Source organism: Antechinus flavipes, chromosome 1, assembly GCF_016432865.1.
Source record: "Antechinus flavipes isolate AdamAnt ecotype Samford, QLD, Australia chromosome 1, AdamAnt_v2, whole genome shotgun sequence".
NCBI classification, from domain to species: Eukaryota; Metazoa; Chordata; class Mammalia; order Dasyuromorphia; family Dasyuridae; genus Antechinus; species Antechinus flavipes.
Window position 1 is genome coordinate 705,063,978 of NC_067398.1, and position 23,926 is coordinate 705,087,903.

The 23,926-nt window shown below is 40.6% G+C and overlaps 1 protein-coding gene across 2 annotated transcripts in view; it reads left to right on the top strand.

The window, feature by feature from the left end:
- Positions 1–22,595, top strand: part of SRRM4 (serine/arginine repetitive matrix 4) — a 236,794-nt gene extending 214,199 nt beyond the window's left edge. The window contains exons 9-13 of one of the 2 annotated variants that reach the window (XM_051972894.1): positions 11,361–11,704; positions 12,844–13,062; positions 15,963–16,064; positions 17,002–17,145; positions 17,930–22,595. In XM_051972894.1, the coding sequence (XP_051828854.1) occupies positions 11,361–11,704; positions 12,844–13,062; positions 15,963–16,064; positions 17,002–17,145; positions 17,930–18,176 (1,056 nt within the window). In that variant the 3' untranslated portion in view covers positions 18,177–22,595. The remainder of the gene's footprint in view (positions 1–11,360; positions 11,705–12,843; positions 13,063–15,962; positions 16,065–17,001; positions 17,146–17,929) is intronic. The other variant, XM_051972896.1, reaches the window with a different exon arrangement.
- Positions 22,596–23,926: the final 1,331 nt, after the last annotated feature.

The window sequence follows — 23,926 nt, forward strand, 5'->3', positions numbered from 1 at the left end:
TAACACCAGAGCATTAAGGACAGAAGAGATGAGGCAGACGCTGAGAGAGAAAAAAACTAACATGAGAAAAAAAAAAACTAACAGAATGCTTAATGGGGGTGGAAAGGGGAGGAGGGGGAGGAAGGATACCAAATAAATTGGATTTTTCAATGCCCATTCTTCTCTAAATTAGGAAAATTGCACATATGACCCTGGGCAAATCATTTCACTTTTCTGAGCCTCAATTTCCTCATCTGTAAAATCAAGTTATTATTCAGCTCAACGAACATTTATCAATCCCTCCATTCTTGCTAGGTCCTCTGTTAATCGACAAAGATATGATGACATAGACCAAAAAAAAAAAGTCCCTATTCTTGAGGAACTTACATTCTACTGGGTTAGGGAGGAGAAAATGTATAGTCTCAAATAAGTCAACGAAAAATAAATGCTTTATAAATGCAAATTATATACACAGTTTAACAATATACATATATGAAATACACATGTAAGATTCTATGGCAAACATGATGATCATTGCATAATATACATGTATACCCTTAACATAAATGCATTTTAACCACAGAACATATATGATATACTTATACATGATATACATATAACTCATGTTATAACTCCAAAACCTACATATTTTGACAGTGTAGTATATATACATTATATATTTGTATATATATTATGTATATATGTATATATTTGTGTAATGTATATATACATTGTAACTTCAAAGCATACATATTACGAGAACATATATATAGATAATATATGTGTACACACTATAACTGCAAAGCTTACCTATTATGACAGTATAAATATGGATAATATGTGTATACATAGTATCACTACAAAGCATATATATTATGACAGTATACATGTAGATAGTATACATATACACATTATAACTGCAAAGCATACATATTATGACAGATACATAATATACATATAACAATACACATTTTAAATGTAAAATATATATATATATATAATAGCATCATATACATATATTCCTTCTAACTGCCAAAGATACTATGATACGTATAAAGATGTACGTATACATATTATAGTGGCAAAATCATTTCAAGGGGATAATCACAACTGGATAATCAGAAAAGCTTCAGAGAAGAGATCATACTTGACAAAAACCTTGAATAGAGTGAGGGATTCCAGGAGCCTCCACGGAGGCTGAAGTGGGAGAACAATACAGGAGAGAAGGCGCAGCCTGGGCAAAGTCACATAGCTGGCAAGTAGAATATTATATATGAAGAATATATAAGTACCTCCCCCGTAGGGTCATTGTGAGTATTAAATGAGCTAAAATAGGAAAAGTGCTTTGCAAAACTGAACAGGTTTTTCAGAGTAGTGATGGTGTTTTTGCTTTAAAAAAAAAAAAAGGCAGCGGCAATTAGAAACTATTTAGAAAGAAAAGGTTTGCAAAAGCTTCTCAGCATCTGCTGAGCCTTTCAGATTCATTAACAGCTCAGGCCCCTTCCTTGGTCAGAATCAAGGAAAAAAATACAGTAGGTGGAGGATGAGATGTTTCTAAATTATCTGTTTCTAAATATACACTTATATTTAAGAGTTTCAATTCAGTAAAGTGTAGATTTCTAAAAGACAGCTTCAGAGTTCGGGAGATCATACGCAATGGCATTAGATCAATTGGACACTATCCAGGCTTCAGATCAGGGCCCAATTTCTGTATCTCCAGAGAGACTCATGAGATAATGGACACAGGTTTAGAGCTACAGTGGACTCAAAGCCCATCTAATCCAAGCCCTCATTGTAAAGATGAGGCAGCAGGGTTGCTCTAATAGGTGAATCACAGGGGTAGTATTGGAACCCAAGTCCACTGACTCAGAGTTCAATTTTCTTTCACTATGTGACAGATTTAAATCTGAATGTTAGGGATTATCTCATCCAATCTCCTCATTTTAGAGAGAAGGAAACTGAGGTCCAGGGAGGACATGGTCAAAATTTGGAGCCTAGAAGGACCCCTGAAGTTTATTTATATCAATCTCATTTTGGCACGTGAGGAAGCTGAGCCCCACCCGCAGTTCCATCTCTAGTAAGTAGATCTGGGATGCAACTCATGACCTGTAACTCTAAATTAAGTTATTTTCCCCACCATACCATGCAGCTTTCTATTCAGTTACATGACTTGGTGGAAGCTCTGGATAAAATATAAATGCAAAAGTAAAAGAAGAGAAGGGAGAAAAGCAAAATAACTGAGCAGTGATGGAGCTGGATCAAAGAGATGGGACCAAGGCCCCATAAATGTGCTTTTATTGATCATGGATTATTAAGAAGTGAACATCTCCCTGAGATATTCTCATTTGTCTTCTCTATCTTTCTACAGCTAACCTAGCCACTGACTTCATGAACTTACATAATCCAGAGAAGATATGAAAGTAGAGGTAGAGAGTAATTAACACATTTAAAAAGGGATAGGCAGAACAAAGAACTCTAAAATGAATTCTAAACAGCCTTTTTCCCAAAGTGAAGATTGGGGACAGTGTAGTGGGGAAGACTTCAACAGCCAGTGGATGTAAGGCAATCCATGGCTTGCATCTTGAGCATCAGCTCTAGCATGCTGGGGAGTCTCTGTCTGGAGAGTGCTGTGTAGAGAAAAGGAGGGCATAGACAGAGCCTTCCTGGGGTGTTTGGTGGAGTATGAAGGAAGGGATTGTTGGAAATCCTAGAAAACAACTCTATCTCTTATCTACAAATGGCACATTCAGATGTTGGTAGGGTTTTCTATTGATAATGGGTATCTCTACCATCTGAAAAGATACTTTATTTCCTCTTTAGTACCTAGATTTCTTGTTCTTTATGAGAGATGATATAGGGATGGTATTAGAGGATGAATGAAACTTTTATTATATCCCCTACCTTCCAAAGAAAAGGTTCAATCAATCTGCCCCCCTTCAGTTGTGAGGGCTTTGGACAATCCAAATTTATTATTGAAAGCTCAGTTCAAGTACTACACAAGGTCTTCCTTGATACTTACTTCTCCCCAATGCTAGTCATCTCCCCTTACTTGGTATGTCCAATCATGACATCATAGATAGCATAGCACTTGAAGCTCTAGTTCAGGGATCTTCAAACTATGGCCCACAGGCCAGATGCAGCACCTGAGGATGTTTGTCCCCCTTACTCAGGGCTATGAAGTTTATTTAAAGGCCTACAAAACAAAGTTTTTGTTTTTACTATAGTTTGGCCCTCCAACAGTCTGAGGGACAGTGAACTGCCCCCCTATTTAAAAAGTTTGAGGACCCCTACTAGTCCAACACCCTTATAGATTAGGGTCAAATATATATTTAACAATAAGGGTCAAATAAAGATTCAAAACCAAATTCAGTATTCTATCTACTATGTAACAATCATCTCTTTTATTTTGTCTTTATGTTATGTAGATATAGGTAAACTTGGTGATACTCCCAATAGAACACAAGCTCCTTGAGGGAACTGTTTCATTTTATCTCTCTAGCACCTAGCCTAGAGTCTTAATATATGCTTAGAAAGTTTTTAATTAATGCTTATTGGTTAACTGATTGATCCCTGCTGCCAGAAACTCAAGTTCACTGAATAAAAGGCAAAAGGACAAAGGGAGAAATATTTCAGGGTTAATAGAGAGAGGAAATATAGGATATGGCAGCCAAGAAAGAAAATGAATGACTGAATAAAAAGCATTAAATACTTCTTTTGTTCCACGGACTGTCCCAAGCACTGAGGGTACAACAAGAAATGTAGAAACAGTCCCTGCTTCAAAGGAACTCCTATTCCAGTAATGGCAGAGAGAGAAAACTTCGGCTGAAAGTCAGATGGAAAAGTCCCCATGGTTCTTAGGGTATAACAGGAAAACAGTTGGTGATGTTTCATTCTTTAATATAATTTCTACGGATAGAACCCCATATTCTTCTGATGTTCAAGTATATGACAATGACATAGACTTTGGTAGTGAGAATTTTGTTTTCTGGGTAATACAGTGGTAGAGGCAGGGGTTCAGGAATAAGGAAATGTATAAACCCTTTGTAATCTGTCCTGGTCAGGCCATTCTGGAGTATCATGTTCATATTTGATGAAAGATATTGATAAACTGTAGATTACCTAGAGGGCGATGAAGATAGTGAAAGATCTCGAGATCTTACTATGTAATGATTGGTTGAAGGAACTAGGAATTGCTTAGCTTGGAGAAGAGAAAACTCAATGTGAATACCATTGTTTTCTCCAAGTATCTGAAGGGCTGTTAGATAAAGGGGATAAGGTGTATTCTGCTCGATCCTAGAAGCTAGAATAGATAGAATGAGAAGTTACCAAAAAAAAAACTTGATAGCAGAAAAAAACAAACTGCCAAAGTGGTGAGAACTTCCTTGGGAGGTAAGGATTTTACTCTTGTTAGATATTTTTAAGCAAAGACTGGATGGACACTTGTGTGGTTCATAGAGAAGACTCTTGTTCAGGAAATTTGGACTAGATGGTTCCTGAGATTTTGTTTGTATAGAAACCATGTTTTATTTGTGCCCAGAGGTTATAAGTAGGAGTTTTAGGGTAGTGTTGCAAAGAGTTATGTTTAGGTTTAATATAAGAAACAATTTTCTAACTAAAGCTATGTCAAAGAGGAATGGCCTGCTTTAGAAGGTAGAGATGGATAATAAATAGATAATTAGAAAGATAGATAGATAGATAGGAAGGAAGGAAGGAAGGAAGGAAGGAAGGAAGGAAGGAAGGAAGGAAGGAAGGAAAGAAAGAAGAAGAAGACTGGAGGGAGGGAGGGAGGGAGGGAGGGAAGAAGGAAGAGAGAAAGAGAGATTGAGAGAGAGAGAAAGAACGAGAAGGAGGAGGAAGAGAGAGAATGGTTAGATACATGATGGATGAATAGAGATGATGGATAGATAGGTAGATAGGGAAAGGTAAATGAATGGATAAAGAGATGATACATGGACAATAGGTAAATAAATAGGAAAATATATTAGAAAGGTGATGGAGAGATAAACATATATAAGAGTAAGATGAATAAAGAGATGGTGGATAAATAGGGAGAAAAGGCAAATAGATTTAGATGGATGGAAAGAGATATATAGATAGATAGATAGATAGATAGATAGATAGATAGATAGATAGATAGATATATGTATATATACATAGAGAGAGAGAGAGAAAGAATGGGAGAGAGGGAGGGAGGGAGATGCTAGGTAGATAGATGAATATTAGAGAGATAATGGATAAAGAGAGGGCTATATGGTTATAGATAGAACATTTATTAAGCACTTACTGTGCACTAGACATTGGGCTAAGCTAAAGTGTGCTCCAAACAAGTTGGGTTACCCCTTGCTACAGTTGTTGGAGAACACATTCTTGTTTGAGTCCAACTGGACCAGATGACTTATGGGATCACTCTCAACTGAAAGATTCTATAATTCTTTAAGATGACATGGAGTTTTGTCCACTTTATTCTCCCATCCTAAATCTAACCATTGGCACTGGAGATCCTCATTCATTCTCACTGATTATTAGAATGATAAACTTTTAGACTAAAAAGGACATTAGAAACATCCTTAAATTGAGAAGGGCACTGAGAACCAGAGAAGGAAAATGTCCTGTTCAAGGTCACATAGCTAATCTATGGAAGAACCTAGGACATAGCCCAATCTCCTGACTCTCAGGCCTTTCCATCATGTAATGTAGCTTCACTGGGAAGATAAAGGATGGGAGAGAGGGGTATCATGGAGTCACTGTTCCCGGGTATCTTCAGTGAAAGAATAGGAAATTTCAGACTCCAAGCAGTTTAAACATTGTGATTTAGAGGTACCTCGTGGTACAATGGATAGAGTGATAGGTCTGAGTCAGGAAGACCTATCTGACCTCAGATACTTTTTATCAATGGAATCCTGGACAAGTCAATTCACTTCTGTCTGCCTCAGTTTCCTCAAGGTAATGAAGATAATCATAGCACCTACCTTACAAGGTTGTTGTGAAAATCAAAGAAGATAATATTTGTTAAATGTTTAACACGGTGCATGGCACATAGTGGACAGTATATAGTTACGTATTCCCTTCCTGATTCCTTTGACTTAACATAGACAAGTCATTATTAAGTTTCAAGTTCTTCATTTTTAAAATGAGGTTGTTTGATTGGTTGATCCCTAAGGTTCCTTCCAGATCTTATAACTGTACAGTTGACATTGTTTTTATTAACAATTATAATTATTATTAAATAATAATCTGATTATCAAATAACATCAATACATTTCTATACTGATTTAAGAATTACAAAGTGTTTTCCTTCCTACAGTCTTGTGAAATGTTGTTATTGCATGGAGTTATCAAAGTGGTGTTATCGAATAGAATCATAGAAGATTATTTCTATTTTCTATGTGAGAAGTGACAAGGGTCTAAACTGGAAAGAGGGGAAGGGTTGTGGATATAGAAAAAATTCTTGTTCACATGTCCTGTGAGGTCCCTCTTGACCCAGATTCTATGATGAATTCTCTTTGGATCCAGGTGATATTATGGAGAGAGTATTGGGACTCAGTATCACAAAGACTCAAGTTCAAATCTTGTCTCAGACATTCTGTGACTTTCACAAAGTCACTTAACCAATCATTATCATCAAAGTCAATTAATCAACTTCCTCATCTGTCAAATGGGGATAATTAGGCTCCATGCATCTAGAGGTAAAAGGGACCTCAGAAGCCAGTGAATTCAAACCTCTTGTTTTATAGATGAAGAAATTGAATTTTAGACTAATCTGATGACTTGCCCAAGATCACACAGGCAATAAGTGGGATAGGAACCCAGATTATAGGAAGAGGGTTTGGGAGCTCAAAGGAACTTCCTTGGAGACCAATTAATCCAACCCCTCATTTCATAAATGAGGAAGGGGAGATCTCAGAAGGAAATGCAAGAATACCTGTCTTCAAGCAGCTTAAACTCTACTGAGGGAGTCAAGATACACACATCTAAGAACAGATAGCATGTGTACAAAATAAATACAAGGTAATTTGGATAAAAAGACAATAACAGCTGGGGGAAGGGGGGAAAGGACAGCATTAAATCTGGGCTCTGAGGTCTCTTTTAGTCACTGATCTGCATTTATTTAAGATCTGGACTTCTCCACTCCCAAAAGAAATTGTAGCAACCGCTTATAGATTAAGAGAAACAGACACAGTGGATGGTTTCAAGTACCAGAATGCTGGAAGAAAGCAAAAGGGGAGAGAAGAGGGGGAGAGCAAGGAATCCTGGCTCTAAGGGATTTAGCAGGAAAGATAAAGCATCAGTCTCTGAGTTGGGATAATGTGGATCCAAGTCTTACCACTGAATCATCCAAGCAGTAGGATCTTAGACAGGGCATTTAACCTCTCGGTGCTCAGAGGAGGCTCTAAGACTATAAATTGTACAATGTATAATAATCTGCATTGATAGAAGAAGATCCTAGCCCCTCTTTTTGGATAATGGAGTTTTACACTGGGCCTGGAGTCAGGAAGACTCATCTTTCTGAGTTTCAGTCTGACTTTGGAGACTAGATATGTGACCCTGGGCATATTTAGCCATATTTGCCTCAGTTTATTCATCTGTAAAATGAACTGGAGAGAGAAATGGCAAATTACTGCAGTATAATTGCAAATAAAATCCTAAGTGGAGTTCCAAAAAGTCCCACGTGACTGAATAACAACAAAAATCTATGTATTTTTATGAACCATTTAGTTTCTCTGTAGCACGGAAGTATTTTATTCTAGCAAGACATCTTGGGGGTGAGGTTGCAGGGGAAACAGAGTAGATATTCCTTCATATTATCTCCTTTGTTTTCAGTCATGTTGGGGGAGGTCGAGGAGGGACACCTCTACATTCCCTATAATATATAGAAGTTTTAACCCACCTACTATGGTCACCCATTAGATACAACAAGGTAAAAGAGAATGAATGGAAGGATGATTTATCTCTTAGAAAGAACACTGATGAGCTGCAGAGCATCTGAGAAAAGTGATCAAGATAACAAATGAATGAGTTCATGAAAACACCATTGAAGGAATTGGGGATATCCAGACTGGCGAAGAGGGGAGAAGATTAGTTACCTCTAAATAATTGGGCTGTCTTGTGGAACAGGATTAGATTTGTCCAGCTTTATTCCAGCACACAGAATTACAAGCCAGTAAGGGGAAGTCACAAGGAGAAAAATTTAAATTTGATGAAAGAAAGAGCTTCCTAACAGAGCTATCTAAGTGTTTTGGATTTCCATGGAAGATACTAGGTTCCCCTCCCTTGACATCTTCAAGCTGAGGTAAAATGATTATTTGCCATGGATATTGGAAAATGGATTCTCATTGAGGGATACAGTTGGATGACTATTGAGGTCCCTTCCAGCTATGAGATTCTGGCCAGAATTCTGTAATATCTATGTGGAGTGTGTAAAATTTAGTGCATTGGGGGAAAGGTGGTATTTCCAGTGGTAAACTAAGGAATCAGAGGAATGACAACATGGGTCATCCTGGAGGACCAGGCAGAGAGAACCCACAGATTGGACTCACTGAGCCTTCCCTATGTTGCCAACTATTTCCAAGATAACCTCCTCCTCTTTTCTCCAGGTTCCTGGATTAATTGGCCTCTCTACTTCCCTTCCAATACCCACAGTTCTCCTAGGAGGTTTTCTCAGAGCCTCAGAGCCAGAAGGAACTTCAGTAGTTGTCCCCAAAGAATCCCCTTTACAACATCATAGGTACTTAGAAGTTGCATTGGTTAGGGCACTGGATCTGGAGGCAAGAAGACGGGTTCAGATCTAGTCTCAGATACTTGTTAACTCCGGAAGGTCACTTATCCTCTGTCTGCTTTAGTTTCTTCATCTGTAAAATTGGGGTAATAATACTATCTAGCTCCCAAGGCTGTTGTAAGGATCAAATGAGTTAATATTTTTAAAGTGTTTAGCATGGTATCTGGCACATAGTAGGTATTGCATAAGTGCTAGCTATTATTATTATTTTTATTATTATTATTATTACTGTGATCATGAAATTAGACTTCAGAGTTAGGAGAGAAGGGGGAGGTGATTGAAAATAAGGTACTGGTTTTGAAAAATGCCACTGACTTCCTTGGAAAACCCAGTCTGAGTAGCTTTGTTGATGTTCCCTTCTAAAAAGGCAAAGAGCAACTTGATCACAGATCGGTTCGAAGCTGATCTTTCTCAGTGGGCAGAAGTGGGCATGAAAGCACAGTAATTTTCCATACCCCAGTGCTGGATGTGTCAACCATTTGGGCTTTAAGCTCACCTCCACGGGAAGAAGACAGGCAAGTGCATCTAGGTCCCAATGAGTATAAATAATGAATCCCGTGAAATAGTGACATCATTTGAACTCACGTTACACATTTCCATTGGGCTCGAACCAATGTCCATGTTTGACATAATTATAAATTTAAATATCATGGATTCAAATATATGTGACCACTTGACAGGATTCATTATTCATATCAATTGGGATCTGGGTGTTTCCCCCACTCTCTGAGTTCCAGTCTCTTTCCTCTTCTCCCCCTCCAAAGCCAACTTAAGCCATTGACCACTAACAGAATGGACTTGGAATCATGCAACTACCCTGAAAAGTTATCTCATCCCTATGAATTCTTGGTGACACTGTCTAGCCTCATGCTTGGTAGTCACTGTCACTTCAATCTCCATGACTGAGTCATCCTCCCCATGACCAGTGTCTTCTGACCAAGAAAAAAAATTGACAAAACCTGTTTTTGTCTGAAGTATCCAGATAAATCAGATAAAATCAGGCATTGACTTTGGTTGAATTTGTTCTTTGATCAGTAAAGACCCACAAGAAGAAACCAAACTGGCTGCCAAGCTTTTAAAATGAAACATTACTCCTCAGAGGGATTTATAGGAGCACCTCATGGGGAGCTCTCATCAACTATGACAACACAAATCCAGTTTTGTTTTGTTTTGTCTTTAATCCACAAAGATTTGGATTATGCCTTTAAGGTGTGAAAGTTGAAAACAATGGCATCCCTCCCTCTGGATTCCCCTAGTTATCTCCTATCAAGACTTTCTAATCTCGTCCAACTATTGGCCAACCACTCCAGTTATGCTAGTATTTTTCTTCCTTTCCAGCAGCCTAAAGGAATAGGTCTACACTTCCTAGTGTTTCATTTTTTATTATAATTTCTACATATATATATATGTGTGTAATGCCATATACATATATATTCAATCTGTGTATCCATGAGCCAATTTAAACAGAAATGTTGATTTAATGAGATTGGTACCTTGAGGTTTCCAATGAGAAATCAAAGAGAATTGACTATCCCCAGTGGCAAACAGGCAAGCTTTAAAAATAATTAAAATTTTAAAAGAAACTGGAAATTAAAAAAAAAAAAAGCAAAGCAGAGAGTAAGGATTTGAAGAGAGGGTTTATGTTTTTTCTTGTAATTTGAGACTCTAATGATGGACTGATGTTCCCCGCTCTTCCCTTTTTCTTACACCTTACCTACTAAAGGAGGAAATCTTGATTGGTAAGTGGATGCTATCCGCTAAGACCTTAGGGATTGTATTAGAGACCACTCCAGAGCTTTAGCTACCTTCTCCAGGGGGAAAAACACACACACACACACACATACACACACAGAAATCTCTGTATAGACTTTTTTTTAATTTTTTCAGCTGAGGATTTCACTTTCTTTTTTTTTCTGTTCTTTTTATTTTGTTTTTGTTTTCTTTTTCCCCTTAGTTGAAAGGTACTAAATAAGTTGGTTTGCAAGTTTTCCTTTATACTTGACATCTTTTTTAATTTTTTTTTTCCTTTTTATCCTTTTCTTTTTGTGTGATGTTTGTTCCATGTTCTATTCAGGAAATGCTTTTTCTTTAGAAAAAAAGTCAAATTCACTGAGAATTTGGTTCAGACTTTAAAGTTTTGGGTTTATCTTTTTTCCCAAAAGAAAATATTTTTAAGTCCATATATCCCTGATATTTTCTGTTTTTTTTTCCTTTCCCAATCCCCCACTCACCCACCCCCATCTTTTTTTTTTAATTTAGATTGCCTTGAGGGATGCTGCATTCCCTCTCTATTTAGTTTCCTTCCTTTTGTTTGAGTTAATTTATTAGGAAAAAATTCTTTTTTTTTTCTTTTGTTCAGTCTGGATCGCATGCTACTGATCTGTGCATGATATTTCCAAACTTCCAGTTTCCATATCAGGGGGAAAACAAGTGTCTCCTTTCTGTGGTTTTCTTTCAGGGATATGTTCTTTTTTGTCTGGGCTTCTCTTCTCTCTTTCTTTCCTTTTGTTACAGTGCATCATGAAGGTAACATTTCTTGGTTTGATTAGACACAGCCCAAGTGTCCAAGTGCTCAGCCGTGCCCAACGGATCTTTTTACTTACAGATTTCTCAGTCGGGGTCTTCCGTTGACCTCTTTACCAAAACAGTCAGCCCGCTCAGCAATCTCGCGGCTCCCCGAGGAGGGTCCCAAGAATATGACTCAGGAAATGACACTTCCTCCCCGCCCTCTGCAAGGACCAGCTCCTCCAGCCCCCAGGATGGCCAGGACAAAGGGAGCCCGGGTCGGCCAGGTTGCGGACGCGGTGGCTTGGCTGCTAGCAAGCCCAAGCTGTTGCTCACCAGTGATAACAGCTCGGATTCGGGGAATTCCTTCACTACGTGCTCTTCCCAGACCAAGCGACCCACTTTGGAGACTCTCCCTTCTGAGCCCCAAGCCTCAGACTCAAGGTCAGTGCCACCAGCAGAGCCACCCAAGTGCGAAGGAATCCATGTCACTAGAGAGCAATTGTAAAGTCTGTTCTTAAACTCAAACCCGAGCAAATGGGCCCCCAGTTCTCATCCCACAAAAGTCCAGGGGACGCAGGATTATTATTGGCTTGGAGTCAGAAAAATCGTAAGATATGTTTTAGTTTAAATCCATTTTATTTTATTTTATTTCCTTCAAAAAAAATTGGAAGCAGAACCTCACACTTTGTCATGATCCTTTCAAAATTAAAATGATATCCACCTCAGAAACATACTGCTAGCTGTGTGACCCTGGGTAAGTCACTTAATCCCAATTGCCTCGAAATAAGGAAAGAAGGAAGGAGAGAAATAGAAAAAGAAAAGAGAAAGAAGAGAAATAAAAGAGATAGAAGACAAAGAGAAAGAAAAGAAAATAAAATTGGAGGTAGGAAGAAAGGGAGAGAAAGAAAATGAAAGAAAAAGAGAAAGGAACAGAGATAAAATAGAAAAAGAGAAAGGAAGAAAGGGAGAGAAGAATAGAAAAAGAGACAGAAAGGGAGGGAAGGAGGGAGGAAGGAGGGAGGAAAGAAAGATGAAAGAAAGAAAAAGGGAGGAAGGAAAGAAATAGAAAAAGAGAAAGAGGAGAAATAAAAGAGATAGAAGACAAAGAGAAAGAAAGAAAATTGGAGGTAGGAAGAAAGAGAGAGAAAGAAAATTGGAGGTAGGAAGAAAGAGAGAGAAAGAAAACAAAAGAAAGAAAAAGAGGAAGGGAGATAGAATAGAAAAAGAGAAAGGAAGAGAAGAATAGAAAAAGAAAGAAAACAAAAGAGAGAGAGGGAGGGAGGAAGAAAAGAAAGAAAAAAAGAAAAAAGGAAGGAAAGGAAAGGAGAGGAGAGGAAAAGCAGGGAGGGAAGGAAGGCGGGAAGGAAGACAGAAAGAAAGGAAGGAAGGAAAAGAGGGAGAAGGAGAGAGGAAGAGAGATAGACAGACATGTGTCCCTATCCTTGCCCTCCAGGAGTTTACATTCTGTACTTATTGCAGTTACTTTTGAGAAATACAGGAAATTGAGTTTGCCAGGCCTGGGATTTCACTATAATGAATCTGCATTCATTGGGGGTTTCCCTGACTCTCCCCATCTTCAGAGGATTCCAGTCACCATGCCTTGGTTGCTCAGAGGTGAAGAAACTGAGTCCTGTCCCCTCACCAGCTCGGACCACCCCACTGAGAGCATGCTCCCGGGCTAGCTCTTATAGCAGTCCTGCCAGGTCCTCCCCTGCTTCCAGCCACTCGTCCCCATCACCGAATCACAGGGGAGCCTCCCCCAGGTACACCCGAAGCCGCTCAAGCTCCTCAGGGAAGAGGTCAGTAAATCCCTTCTCAAATTCTGACCCTGTCTATTGGGACCGGGAGCACTGAAATGCTCTTTTCCCTGAATACTCACTGGACTATTGGGGCTAGGGGCTGAGGGCAGTCAACTTCACTGGTACAGACAAAGGTAATTCCAAATCATTTTCTTGGACTGCCAAACCATGGAATCATAAACTATATGTCTAGACTTAGAGGAAACCTTAGAAATTTAGTCTTAGATAACTACATATGTATACATATGTATTTAACATATACTTTAACATATTTAACATGCATGGGACTACCTGCCATCTAAAGAAGGGGGTTGGGGGAAGGAGGGGAAAAGTTGGAACAGAAATTTTTGCAAGGGTCAATGCTGAAAAATTACCCATGCATATGTTTTGTATATAAAAAGCTATAATAAAAAATAAAATTAAAAAAAGAAGAAATTTAGTCTTAGGCTTCTAAATACAGAGCTAGAGAAATTGTAGAGACCATGGAGTACATGATCTCATTTTACAGATTAGAGTGCTGGGTCTGAAGTCAGGAAATGTAGAGTTCAAATCACCATTTGGTCATTTACTAGTTATATGAGCCTGGACTTCCTACCTAAGTCTTCCTGATTTTCTTCATCTGCAAAATGGGGATTATAATAGCCCCTACCTCCCAGGGTTGTTGTGAGGTTCAAATGAGACAATAATTATTAAACCATTTGCAAATTTTAAAGATAATGTTATATATACATATATATAATATGTATACATACATATTATATTATACATGTTATATAACATTAATATTGCATTGATATATTGATATATTAACATGTTACATATCTAAATATACAATATAACATTATAATATACTTGTCATATCACTTTACATTATTGTGTATCACATATCACATTATATTACATTGTATCACACTATATTATGTTATATTATTATTAAATTTGTGATTCACTCTGCAGATAGCAGGGGACTACTAGAAGAGAATGTTTGTATTATTGAAAAGCAATCTCTGTACTGGGCTAGAGAGAGGGGGAAAAGAGAGTTTAAGATTTTTGATTGTCTTTCTTCTGGGAAAAAATAAGTAGGGTTCTATCAATTAGAAAAAACTGGGTGGGGTTGGGAATAGTTCAGAAATGACTGATGTCAAAATACAATGTCTCAATAAAGCTACTGAGAGGTTGGATCTGGATGGACTTCAAGATCCTCCAAATTGATAATTCTGGAGAATACAAATGATCCGTAGGACATGGAGCAGAAGAAGCCATGTTGATTCCCATCCCCATCCCATCCCATCCCCATACACACACTTCAAGATGAAGGTTCAAGTTTCTTAAAAAGCAGCAGAAAGAAATTATAAATACTGGTGGAAAAGCAGAAAGGGGAGTTTTTATTTCAGTTGTTTTCAGATAATGATGATGATGATGATGAAGAAAATATTATTAATAGTGAATATATAAGTAATTATTTGAATGACATTAATTATTTCCCCATTTAATTAAGAATAATTATTTTAATCATTTTAATTTTAATAATCATCTCAGAATTAGAGGGACTCTCAGAGCCTGAATCCAGCCTTTCTTCTAATCCAAACCCCCTCTAAACACTTCTCCCACTGGAGAGCTACCTCTCTGACAGAAATGATCGATTTTTACGACAAGAGATCTTACAGATGATCACTTCCAACTGCTCCCCCTCACACTCACCCTTTGCCTTTCTTGAGTATGGCCTTCCCTTTTTTCTTTAAACTGGGAAAATTGCTCTAATATTGCCAATAATAGCTAACATTTATATGGTGTCGGCTATGTGTCAGATGTGGTGCTAAAACTCTTCACAGTTATCATTTCATTTGTTCCTCACAATCACCCTGGGAGCTAGAGTGCTCTTATTATCATCCTTATTTTCCAGTTGAGGAAATTGAGACAAAGACAAAATGACTTGCCTAGGATTACATAGTAAGTATATGAAGTCGAATTTGAACTCAAGGTCTTCCTGAATTCATCTCAGGAAGTTCAAACTCTGTTTGCCTCAGTTTCCTCAGCTGTCAAGTGGGGATTAATTTACAGAGTTGTTGTGAGATTTATAAAGTACTTAGCACAGAGTCTGGAATATAATAGGGGCTATATAAACACTCCTTTCCCTTCCACTTCTGATAAACACATACTGTGTGCTGGACACCATGCTAGGCACTGGAGAGACACAAGAACAAAAGAGAAACAATACCTGTCTTCAAGGAGATTATAGTCTATCAGGGGAGACATGTCCTCAGATAAGTAATATAAAAATTGATACCAAATCGATAAAGACTTTTTGATGGGGCTCTTTCTTCTTCTTTCCTCAAACCTCAGGGCCCACAATGGTCTTTGATGCCAAAGTTGCCTTTCAATTATTGTGTGTGTGTATGTGTGTGTGTGTTTTATATATATATACACACACATATATATTATGCCTCCTCCTCATGAAAATGTAAATTCCCTAAGAATAAATTAAATAAGATCTTTTTACTTTTGCAAATACCTAATAATATATTAATAAATAAATCTATTACCATTTAATAGATGTTTGGGGATTCGATGGCTAATTGATCTTAAGAGATAGAACTTGAGTTGAGCCTTGTAGGGAAGTAGTGATTCCAAGAGTTCTGGATGAGGAGAGAGAAAGGTCCAGAAAAGGGGGACAGGCAGCCTGGAGATTGAATGCCACAGAAGCAAGTTTTCCTATAGTGTGGAGTATGTGAAGGGATGTCATACAATTACAGTCTCTCTACCCATTCTTTCAGGCTGTCACTCATTCTTTCTCCTCCATCTCACCTGGATTATGGGGCTGATTTTTCCTCAGTGGGTTAAGGGAATACTGAGTGCCAGTTCCAGCAGGACCATCAGACAGACTGTTTCTCCTTATGCAGGTCCTACACTCGGTCTCCCAGCTACTCATCCACATCTGGCAAACTAAGCAGAAGTCCCCGGCCCCGACGGAGTCCCAGTTACACCCGGTATAGCCCTAGCAGGTACTTGTTGTAAGCTTCTTGCTGTGGAGCCAGAAGGAAATCTCTCCATGTTCCCCTGTTGCTCCTTTGGGAGAGATAAATAGCAAAGCGAGTAGAGGTCTGGAACTGAGTCCAAATCCAACTTCAGATACTGTCTAGCTATGTGATCAGGACAAATCACTTCACCTGTCTGCCTCAGTTTCCTTGTTTATAAAATAGGGCTAATAATAGCACTTACCTCCCGGAGTATCAACTCAGATGATAATTGACATGTGTTTACATAGTAGGTGTTATATCAACAATCAGCAAATACCTACTATGTGCCAGGTTACCAAAAGTGGTAAAAGACAGTCCCTCTCTTTAAAGAAATATTAGTTATTTTTTAATTCTTTTTCTGTGAAGAAAGGGTAAAAGGTTTTTGATAACCTAGATTCCTTCTACCCTGTTCTCAGTTTCTTCCACCCAGTCCTAGACCAGTCCCATATTTCATAAGTCTGGTTCATAGTAAGCTAGGGAAAGCCTGTGTAAAACTTTTCATTTGCTCAATCAGCTACCACCCCAAGCCCATAAAAGATACAATAAATTTGTATGAAACTAGGTCATTAAAAAAATAAAGTACTTTTCCATTCTAATTTGCTTGGAAATATACAGGGGCCTTTGACCCAAAGTCAAGAGTATCTTAAACTAACTAGCCTTTAGGGATACTCTCCTGTACATATATTCTGTTATTACTATTGCCTCCCTCATACCCATGGAAAAGGAAATAAACACTGTAGCCCTGAGAAGCAAACTTGACTTATCCAAGATCACATAGCAGCCAAGTCGGAACCCACAAGGAACCATTTTCCTCACAGCCAGAACCAAGGGTGTGAGGGATGAGGGGCCAGGTCTGAGCATCCACAGCAACTGTACCTAGCCATAACCATTTCTCCCATGATTCATCCCTACCACCTTCCAGAGACAGAGAACGAGACCACAAGTATGGACCCAGTGAAAAGGAGACCCCTCGGGAACGGGAACGGAGAAGGCGGCGGTCTTACTCCCCCATGAGGAAACGTAGGAGGGATTCTCCCAGCCACCTGGAGGCTCGTCGGATCACAAGGTGAGGGGAACCTAAGTATGGGGGGGCAGCCCAAGAAGGTGGGCTACCAACTCTCAGCAACTAGGGCAGAGTGAGTTCTGTGCTTGGACGTGGGGTCAGGAAGAACTGGTTTCAAATCTCACCCCTGACACTGACCACTCACCTCAGTTTCCTCATCTGCAAAATTTGGGAAATATCTAAAGCACCAATCGCAGTAGACTATTTTGAGGTTCAAATGGGAAAATGGATATACACCAGTCAGTCAATAAAGATCTGATGAGTACTAACACAGCCACTGGCAATACAAAGAGAGCAAAAGAGGGAAAAACACTAAGTAAATGTCAGCTCTCAGTGTGAGATAGAACGAATTTGTCTTGATGGCTGTATACCTCCCTTTTATTCCTCTTTTCATTCCTTCCTTTCTTTCAGTAACCTTCCTTCCTTCCAACTCCCCTTCTGTCATTCCTTCCCTTCTCCCTTCCTTCCTCCCTTCATCTTTTTCTTCCTTTCTCTCTTTCCTTGAAATGACTTAAACCAAGATCACATATGATCGCCATTTTACAAATTAGGAAACTGATGCCCAGGAAGTTCCAGGTCACAGATTCTCCTCTGGTAGCCAAGGTCACTTGGGCTTTAAGGATTAGCAGTGATATTCCAATCCCCATTGCCTGGCTAGCAAGCACAAGACAAAGCAACATAGAATGGAAAGAGCAGGGAGTCTGGGGTCTCAGTCCCGATTCTGCCCCTGATTCCTCATCAGCCAAGTCTCCAGCTCTGTGTCCTTGTCTCCCCATCTGTCCCTCAGTGCCCGGAAACGTCCCATCCCCTACTATCGGCCCAGCCCCTCCTCCTCCAGCAGCCTCAGCAGCTACTCCTCCTGGGACAGCAGCAGCAGCCGCAGCCGCAGCCGCAGCTACTCGCGAAGCAGCAGCAGCAGCCGCAGCCGAAGCAGCAGCGAGAGCAGCAGCAGCGACAGTGACGGAGCCAGTGAACCTGGGAGCCACAGCCGGAGTTATGCCTCTGAGGGCAGCTACGAAAGCACAGGCCACTAAGGGGGGCCTCCCAGCTGTGGCCTCCAGACTCTGGCCCCTTTCTCATTACTGACAGAAGCCTTGTGCCCCATGGAGGCTCTAGATCCCCAACTTACCCCAACCCTTCCCTCCACTCCAAGGAGAAGAGGGGACCCATCAGCTCCTCTCTCCTCCCCTCTGCAGCCAGCCATGAGCCACGCATGCCCTGTAGCCATTCTGGACCAGAATCCAGTGGGGGTGGGGAACAGAACAGCTCACCCGATACAGAGGGAGCCCTTTGTATGATCTAAGGACCTCCCGGCCGTGGTTCAGATATGGGGCTTCATGGGGGCACCAGGGATGCCACTGGGCTTACAAAACTCCACTCACTTATTTTTCCATAATAACGGCACAGCCAATGGATACATGGACCCCATTGGGTGCCATTTTGACTCTTTCTCCCTATACTGGCAACATAGATGCTCTGACATCATTTTCACCATCCTAATCCCAAACTGTTGTTTTGCAGCTCATTCTAAATCCAGGTTGATAGCAAGAGAGAAAACCAAAGGGCAGCACCACCCTGAGAAGCAGAAGCTTCTTGGGGTACACATCCCCCAACTTTGCTGCTCCCCACTTAGTGAAGGGATGCTGAGCAGTCACATCATCTCAGTGTGTGCCTTGGGTTATAGGGAATGGGGAGGGTGAGGTGAGAACCACGAAAAACCAACAGTAGCATTTTATTTGGAAGTTGTGGGCCAACAGGGGGAGGGAGGAAGGGGGAAGAGGGATTGGGAAGAGAGACCCAACACTGGCTACTGAGCCTGTGAAACCTTCCGGGCCACAAAATCTTTGGTCCAGAAGGAAGAAAGAAGGACGATCTTTGGCAGCCACGTCATCGCAGTATGGAAGGTGGAAGGGGGATCTTGGGAAGGAAGAATCGACTATTCGGCTTGACTATTTCAGGTTCTAACTTTGGAAATACTCTTCTGAACTTTGGAAAACACTCACCTCTCTGTGGGAATGATATCACTAAAGATGCCAAACTAGATAGAATCTGCCTCTGGCAGACTCCAGTAAGACAGGGAGTGATGAGATTGGCAAATGAGAGAACCGGACCAATAAGAAAGAGAGGATGGTCCTCCATTCCTTATTGTAACCTGATGTTTCCTATACAGCCATCATCTCACCCATCCGTCTGAGCCGTCTGGGGCCCCAGTGAGCGTCTCAACAAGAAAGACTTGCCCAATCTCCTGGGGGCCTTTCACCCAGGCTCCAATCCAATAGGCACTGATGTTTCCAACATCAACAAGGCTCTCCAAGCTTCGGGAGGCAGGTGATACAAAGCCACCTGCACACAAACAGCTAGATCCTGAGTGACTCAGAGAACTTGTGATTCTTTTCCTGAACCCCTAGGACAAGGTCTGATTCATGTCCCCCCAGCTGGCACCATTTTTCTTCATGTAGACTCCAGCTGGAAATACCTTGGGTGCCACTGGTCTCGGCCAGAAGCCAGTGCCTGCTGAAAGGCCCCACTCTTCCGTCAGCATTTGCCCATAATCTCCCTGATTCCCAAATCCCAGGCTCCTGACTTCAGGCATCCCAGAGTCTTCTCCTTCCATAATAACAGCACAACCAATGGGTAGATGGACCCCATTGGGTGCCCATATCATCTCCTTGTGGGACCTCTTGGGTCAAGGTATCAATGCCCCCGTTTCTCTGCTTAAGTCCTTTTCCCCAGAATCCTCTAGGGAATTTAGCTTAAGTTGCTTAGATCCCTGAGCACAGAACAGGTCCAGCATAGGAGTTGAGGTAGAAGGGAAGGTTTTGGAGGCGAACTTGCCAACTCATGCCTCGGGCGTTCAGCTGTTGCTAGCTTTCAGTTAGGGGGAAGCCCCTTCCTGGTCTCGCTCTAACTCCTGTTTCTTGATGTCACCCGCAGCCTGGTGCCAGGGGCAGCTGTGAGCCGATCAGCAAATCACAGATGCCATGGCCTGAAATCATATGATGGGTGTGAAGGAGTGGAAGGAAAAAGAAGTTTTAAATAACATGGGGGTAGATCAGTTTTCAGGAGTGAGGGAGGGATGAAAGTTTCACTGCTCATGGCAACAGTGATTGGAAAGAAAAGAAAAGTGGAAGGGGCTGGGATGATAATCCAGTTTCCATTATCCTTCTCTGGGAAGGCAGGACAGAAAGCTTCTCATGGTGTGAAGGATGTTGGGCTTCCCACGTTGGTCTTCCATTCAAAGCAGCTAAGAACTTTAATTATTTGGGGGTGAGTTCCCACTGCCTCTTCACCTCATCCCACGCCTAGCACACACACATGCACAATGGTTAGCTGTTCTTGAAGAGAACCAAATGACATCACACAATGTACACACAAACACACACACACACACAAACACACACACACACACCCCTTGGGTTGCCAGGCTTTCTGGGACCCTGAGCCCCCAGAAGCCAGGTACCTGGCCATTCAAAGATCATCAAGTAATACATGGGGAAGCCACAAGATGTTTGTGGTCAATACAGAGAAAAAGGAAGGGCAAAGTTAGTTCAACTGAAGTTTCCTTGAGATTATAAAGGTTGCCAGTCCCTCTGATTTTCCCATGGGAAGGAACATAGGTGGGAGAAAGCAGCGATCACTGGGTAGAGATGGAATCCCATGCCACATACCTCCTCCCACACCTTAAGAGTGTGTCTAAGAGGCCTTCCTCTCTGTTCCACCATCACCTGCCTCTGGTCCCTGGCTTTCCGTTCAGCTTTAACCCAGACCCCTCCGCTTCCAGGGTTAAACCAGATCTATCTGCTCCTGGCTTCCTAACATCAAACTCATGATATCACCACCACAGGAAAAAAAAAAAAAAAAACAGCAGCAACAACAAAAAGAGAAAAATGGTTCCCGGGCTCAAAGAGAGATCTTGACTTGGGAGTTAGAGGGGATGTATAGATGATGTATATATCCACCACAAGGTGTGGACCTGACGTTATTTCTTCATGGAGATCTGTGGACCAAGGGCCTCCGGTGCCATCCAGACTCCTATGGGAAGGCAGCGAGCTAACTAAGGAGAATCCACAGCCCCGAAAGTTTTATGAGGCCGGCTCTCTATGAAATCAACACTGGAATTGGTTGAAGCCACTTTTCAAGGACTGCTTCAAATCATTGTTATTCTGTGGAAGCTACTACACCTCAGGGGGTTTCTGGTCTGCTGATACTGGAGAAAACCCTACTAACTTATTTATTTATTTATTTATTATTCTAATTTTTGGAGGCGATCGGTCACCATTTAGCAGTATTTATTTATTTATATGGAGGGACGAGCAAGGGGGTGGTTGGGAGGGCACTTTTAAGTTATTTTTATGTCTAATTTATTCATGTCACTGTGGAAGTCTGAGGGTTTACATGAAGATTCTTGGGACACCACAAGGAGCTGGGTGGTGAGCCTTTGTCTCTTACCCTAACCATTGGTGTAACCAAAGTGTAGCCTTCGGTCCTTTGAAATCTTATCTTGAGACCGGCATGGGCAATGGCACTTTGTGAGGTGGGCTGGAAGGATGATTCTGCTGGTCTTTTCCATCAGGTTGGGAGGTCCATCCAACCACCCACCTGCTACCTCACTGGGAGGTGCATCTGATCCAGTTATTTACTATGGTTATTGTTCTGGGTGCTGTGAATATGGACGGGTCCCTTTACTCCTTGTGAACAGCAAGGGAGGATTCAGAAGTTCAGTGTCTTATACTGAGAGATCTCTGCTCCACAGTAGCTGAATCGATCATACGGATTCAGTTTTGACTCAAGGGGTCAGTTTCCAAAGCACTTAGTTCATAAAGGATCCAGAAATCTTGTGACTGACAACCCAAGAGAGGTCACCCGGATATTCATTTTTGAGTCAGGCCACTCCAAAGACCGACCCCCAGCCCCAATAGAATGATGTCCAATGGGCTATATAAATCTATTGCCCGCTTTTTCAATGTTTCAAGTTTCCAACCCCAGAGACATTTGTCTCTGTCGAGTTAACCCGTTCAATCTGGGTCCGTTTCCAAAGGTTACTGTTGTTCTGCTTCCTATTAGTGTTACTCTGTTAAATACAAACCTGTTTAAATGGCCTAGTCTTGGGTTTGGAAGGGTTTTTACTGTATGGTTTACATTCCTGAGTGTTTGTGGGGAGCCATGTCTTTTGTGGGAAATAGAACTCTAAGCTACTGTATCTTGTATCTATGAGAATAATTGTGAATTGTCATCAAGCATGGTGGTCCCCCAGAGAACTCTGGGAAGGTCAGAAATGGTTCGAGGTCTTTATCCAGAGACCTAAAATGTCTCGGCTGAAAATCCTCATGTCTCCCAAGGAACTACTGAGTTTTTCCTTCCTGTTCTCTATCAGTCTTTCTTATTTCCTCCCTTTGTCCCCTAAGTGAAACATAATCCTTATCATGTCAATAAAGAGCCTCAATTAATCAGAACCCAGTTAACTGGGAGTCTCTCTTGTCTAGAATTTCTTCTTAACATTCTGTTTTTAGGGGAAGCAGTGGAGATCCCAAGGAAAAACATTCTATCAAGGAAATGGTCTTTGAAATAACAACAAAAACTGACATATCCTAAGATTTTTATACATTCAATTCAATATCCTCCCCCTTCTGCATCTCCATCTTATCCAAGACCATGTAGAATTGACCGAAGATTATAGAATTAGAGCAAAAGTGGATGGTAAAGATCTTCTAGCCCAAAGTATTAATTTTATATATGGGAAATTTGAGGCACCAAGATGTTGTTTGAAATAACAAAAACTAATATATCCTAAGATTCTTATACATTCAATTCATTATCTTCCCCTTTCTGCATCTCCATCCTACTCAAGACTATGTAGAATTGACCAAAGATTATAGAATTAAAGCGAAAGTGGATGGTAGAGACCTTCTAGCCCAAAGTATTAATTTTATATATGGGGAAACTGAGGCACCAAGACGTTGTTTGAAATAACAAAAACTAATATATCCTAAGATTCTTATACATTCAATTCATTATCTTCCCCTTTCTGCATCTCCATCCTACTCAAGACTATGTAGAATTGACCGAAGATTATAGAATTAAAGCGAAAGTGGATGGTAGAGACCTTCTAGCCCAAAGTATTAATTTTATATGTGGGGAAACTGAGGCACCAAGACATTGTTTGAAATAACAAAAACGGATATATCCTAAGATTCTTATACATTCAATTCATTATCTTCCCCCTTCTGCATCTCTAACCTACCCAAGACCATATAGAATTGACCAAAGATTATAGAATTAGAGCGAAAGTGGATGGTAGAGATCTTCTAGCCCAAAGTATTAATTTTACATATGGGAAAACTGAGGCACCAAGAAGTTGTAAGTTACCAGTCTAAGAACCCACAAGAAGAAGTAGAAATAGCACTTGAACACAGGTCTCTCTAAACCAAAGTCCAATATGCCGTGCCTTTGAGGATGACTTTGTGGTCCTTCTGACTCAGAGAAAAATGCAATAATGTTCACTAGACCAAATTAGATCAAGGAAGATTGAGATTGAGAGAGAGGACGGTATCTCTCTTTGATCGGATCGAGCATGACCTTCTCTTACAGAAGAGGAAACTGAGGTCCAGATAGAGGAAGGAGCTCACTCAAGATCACACAGAGAGTAAGAAACATACTTAAAATTCAGTCCATTCCTCTGGTCCAAGCCCAGCGTTCTATTTCCTGTTTCACACTAATCAACAGATAGGATTTAGAGCAAGACTCGAAAATGAAAACGGGTGTCACCTCATCCTGAGTAAACCAG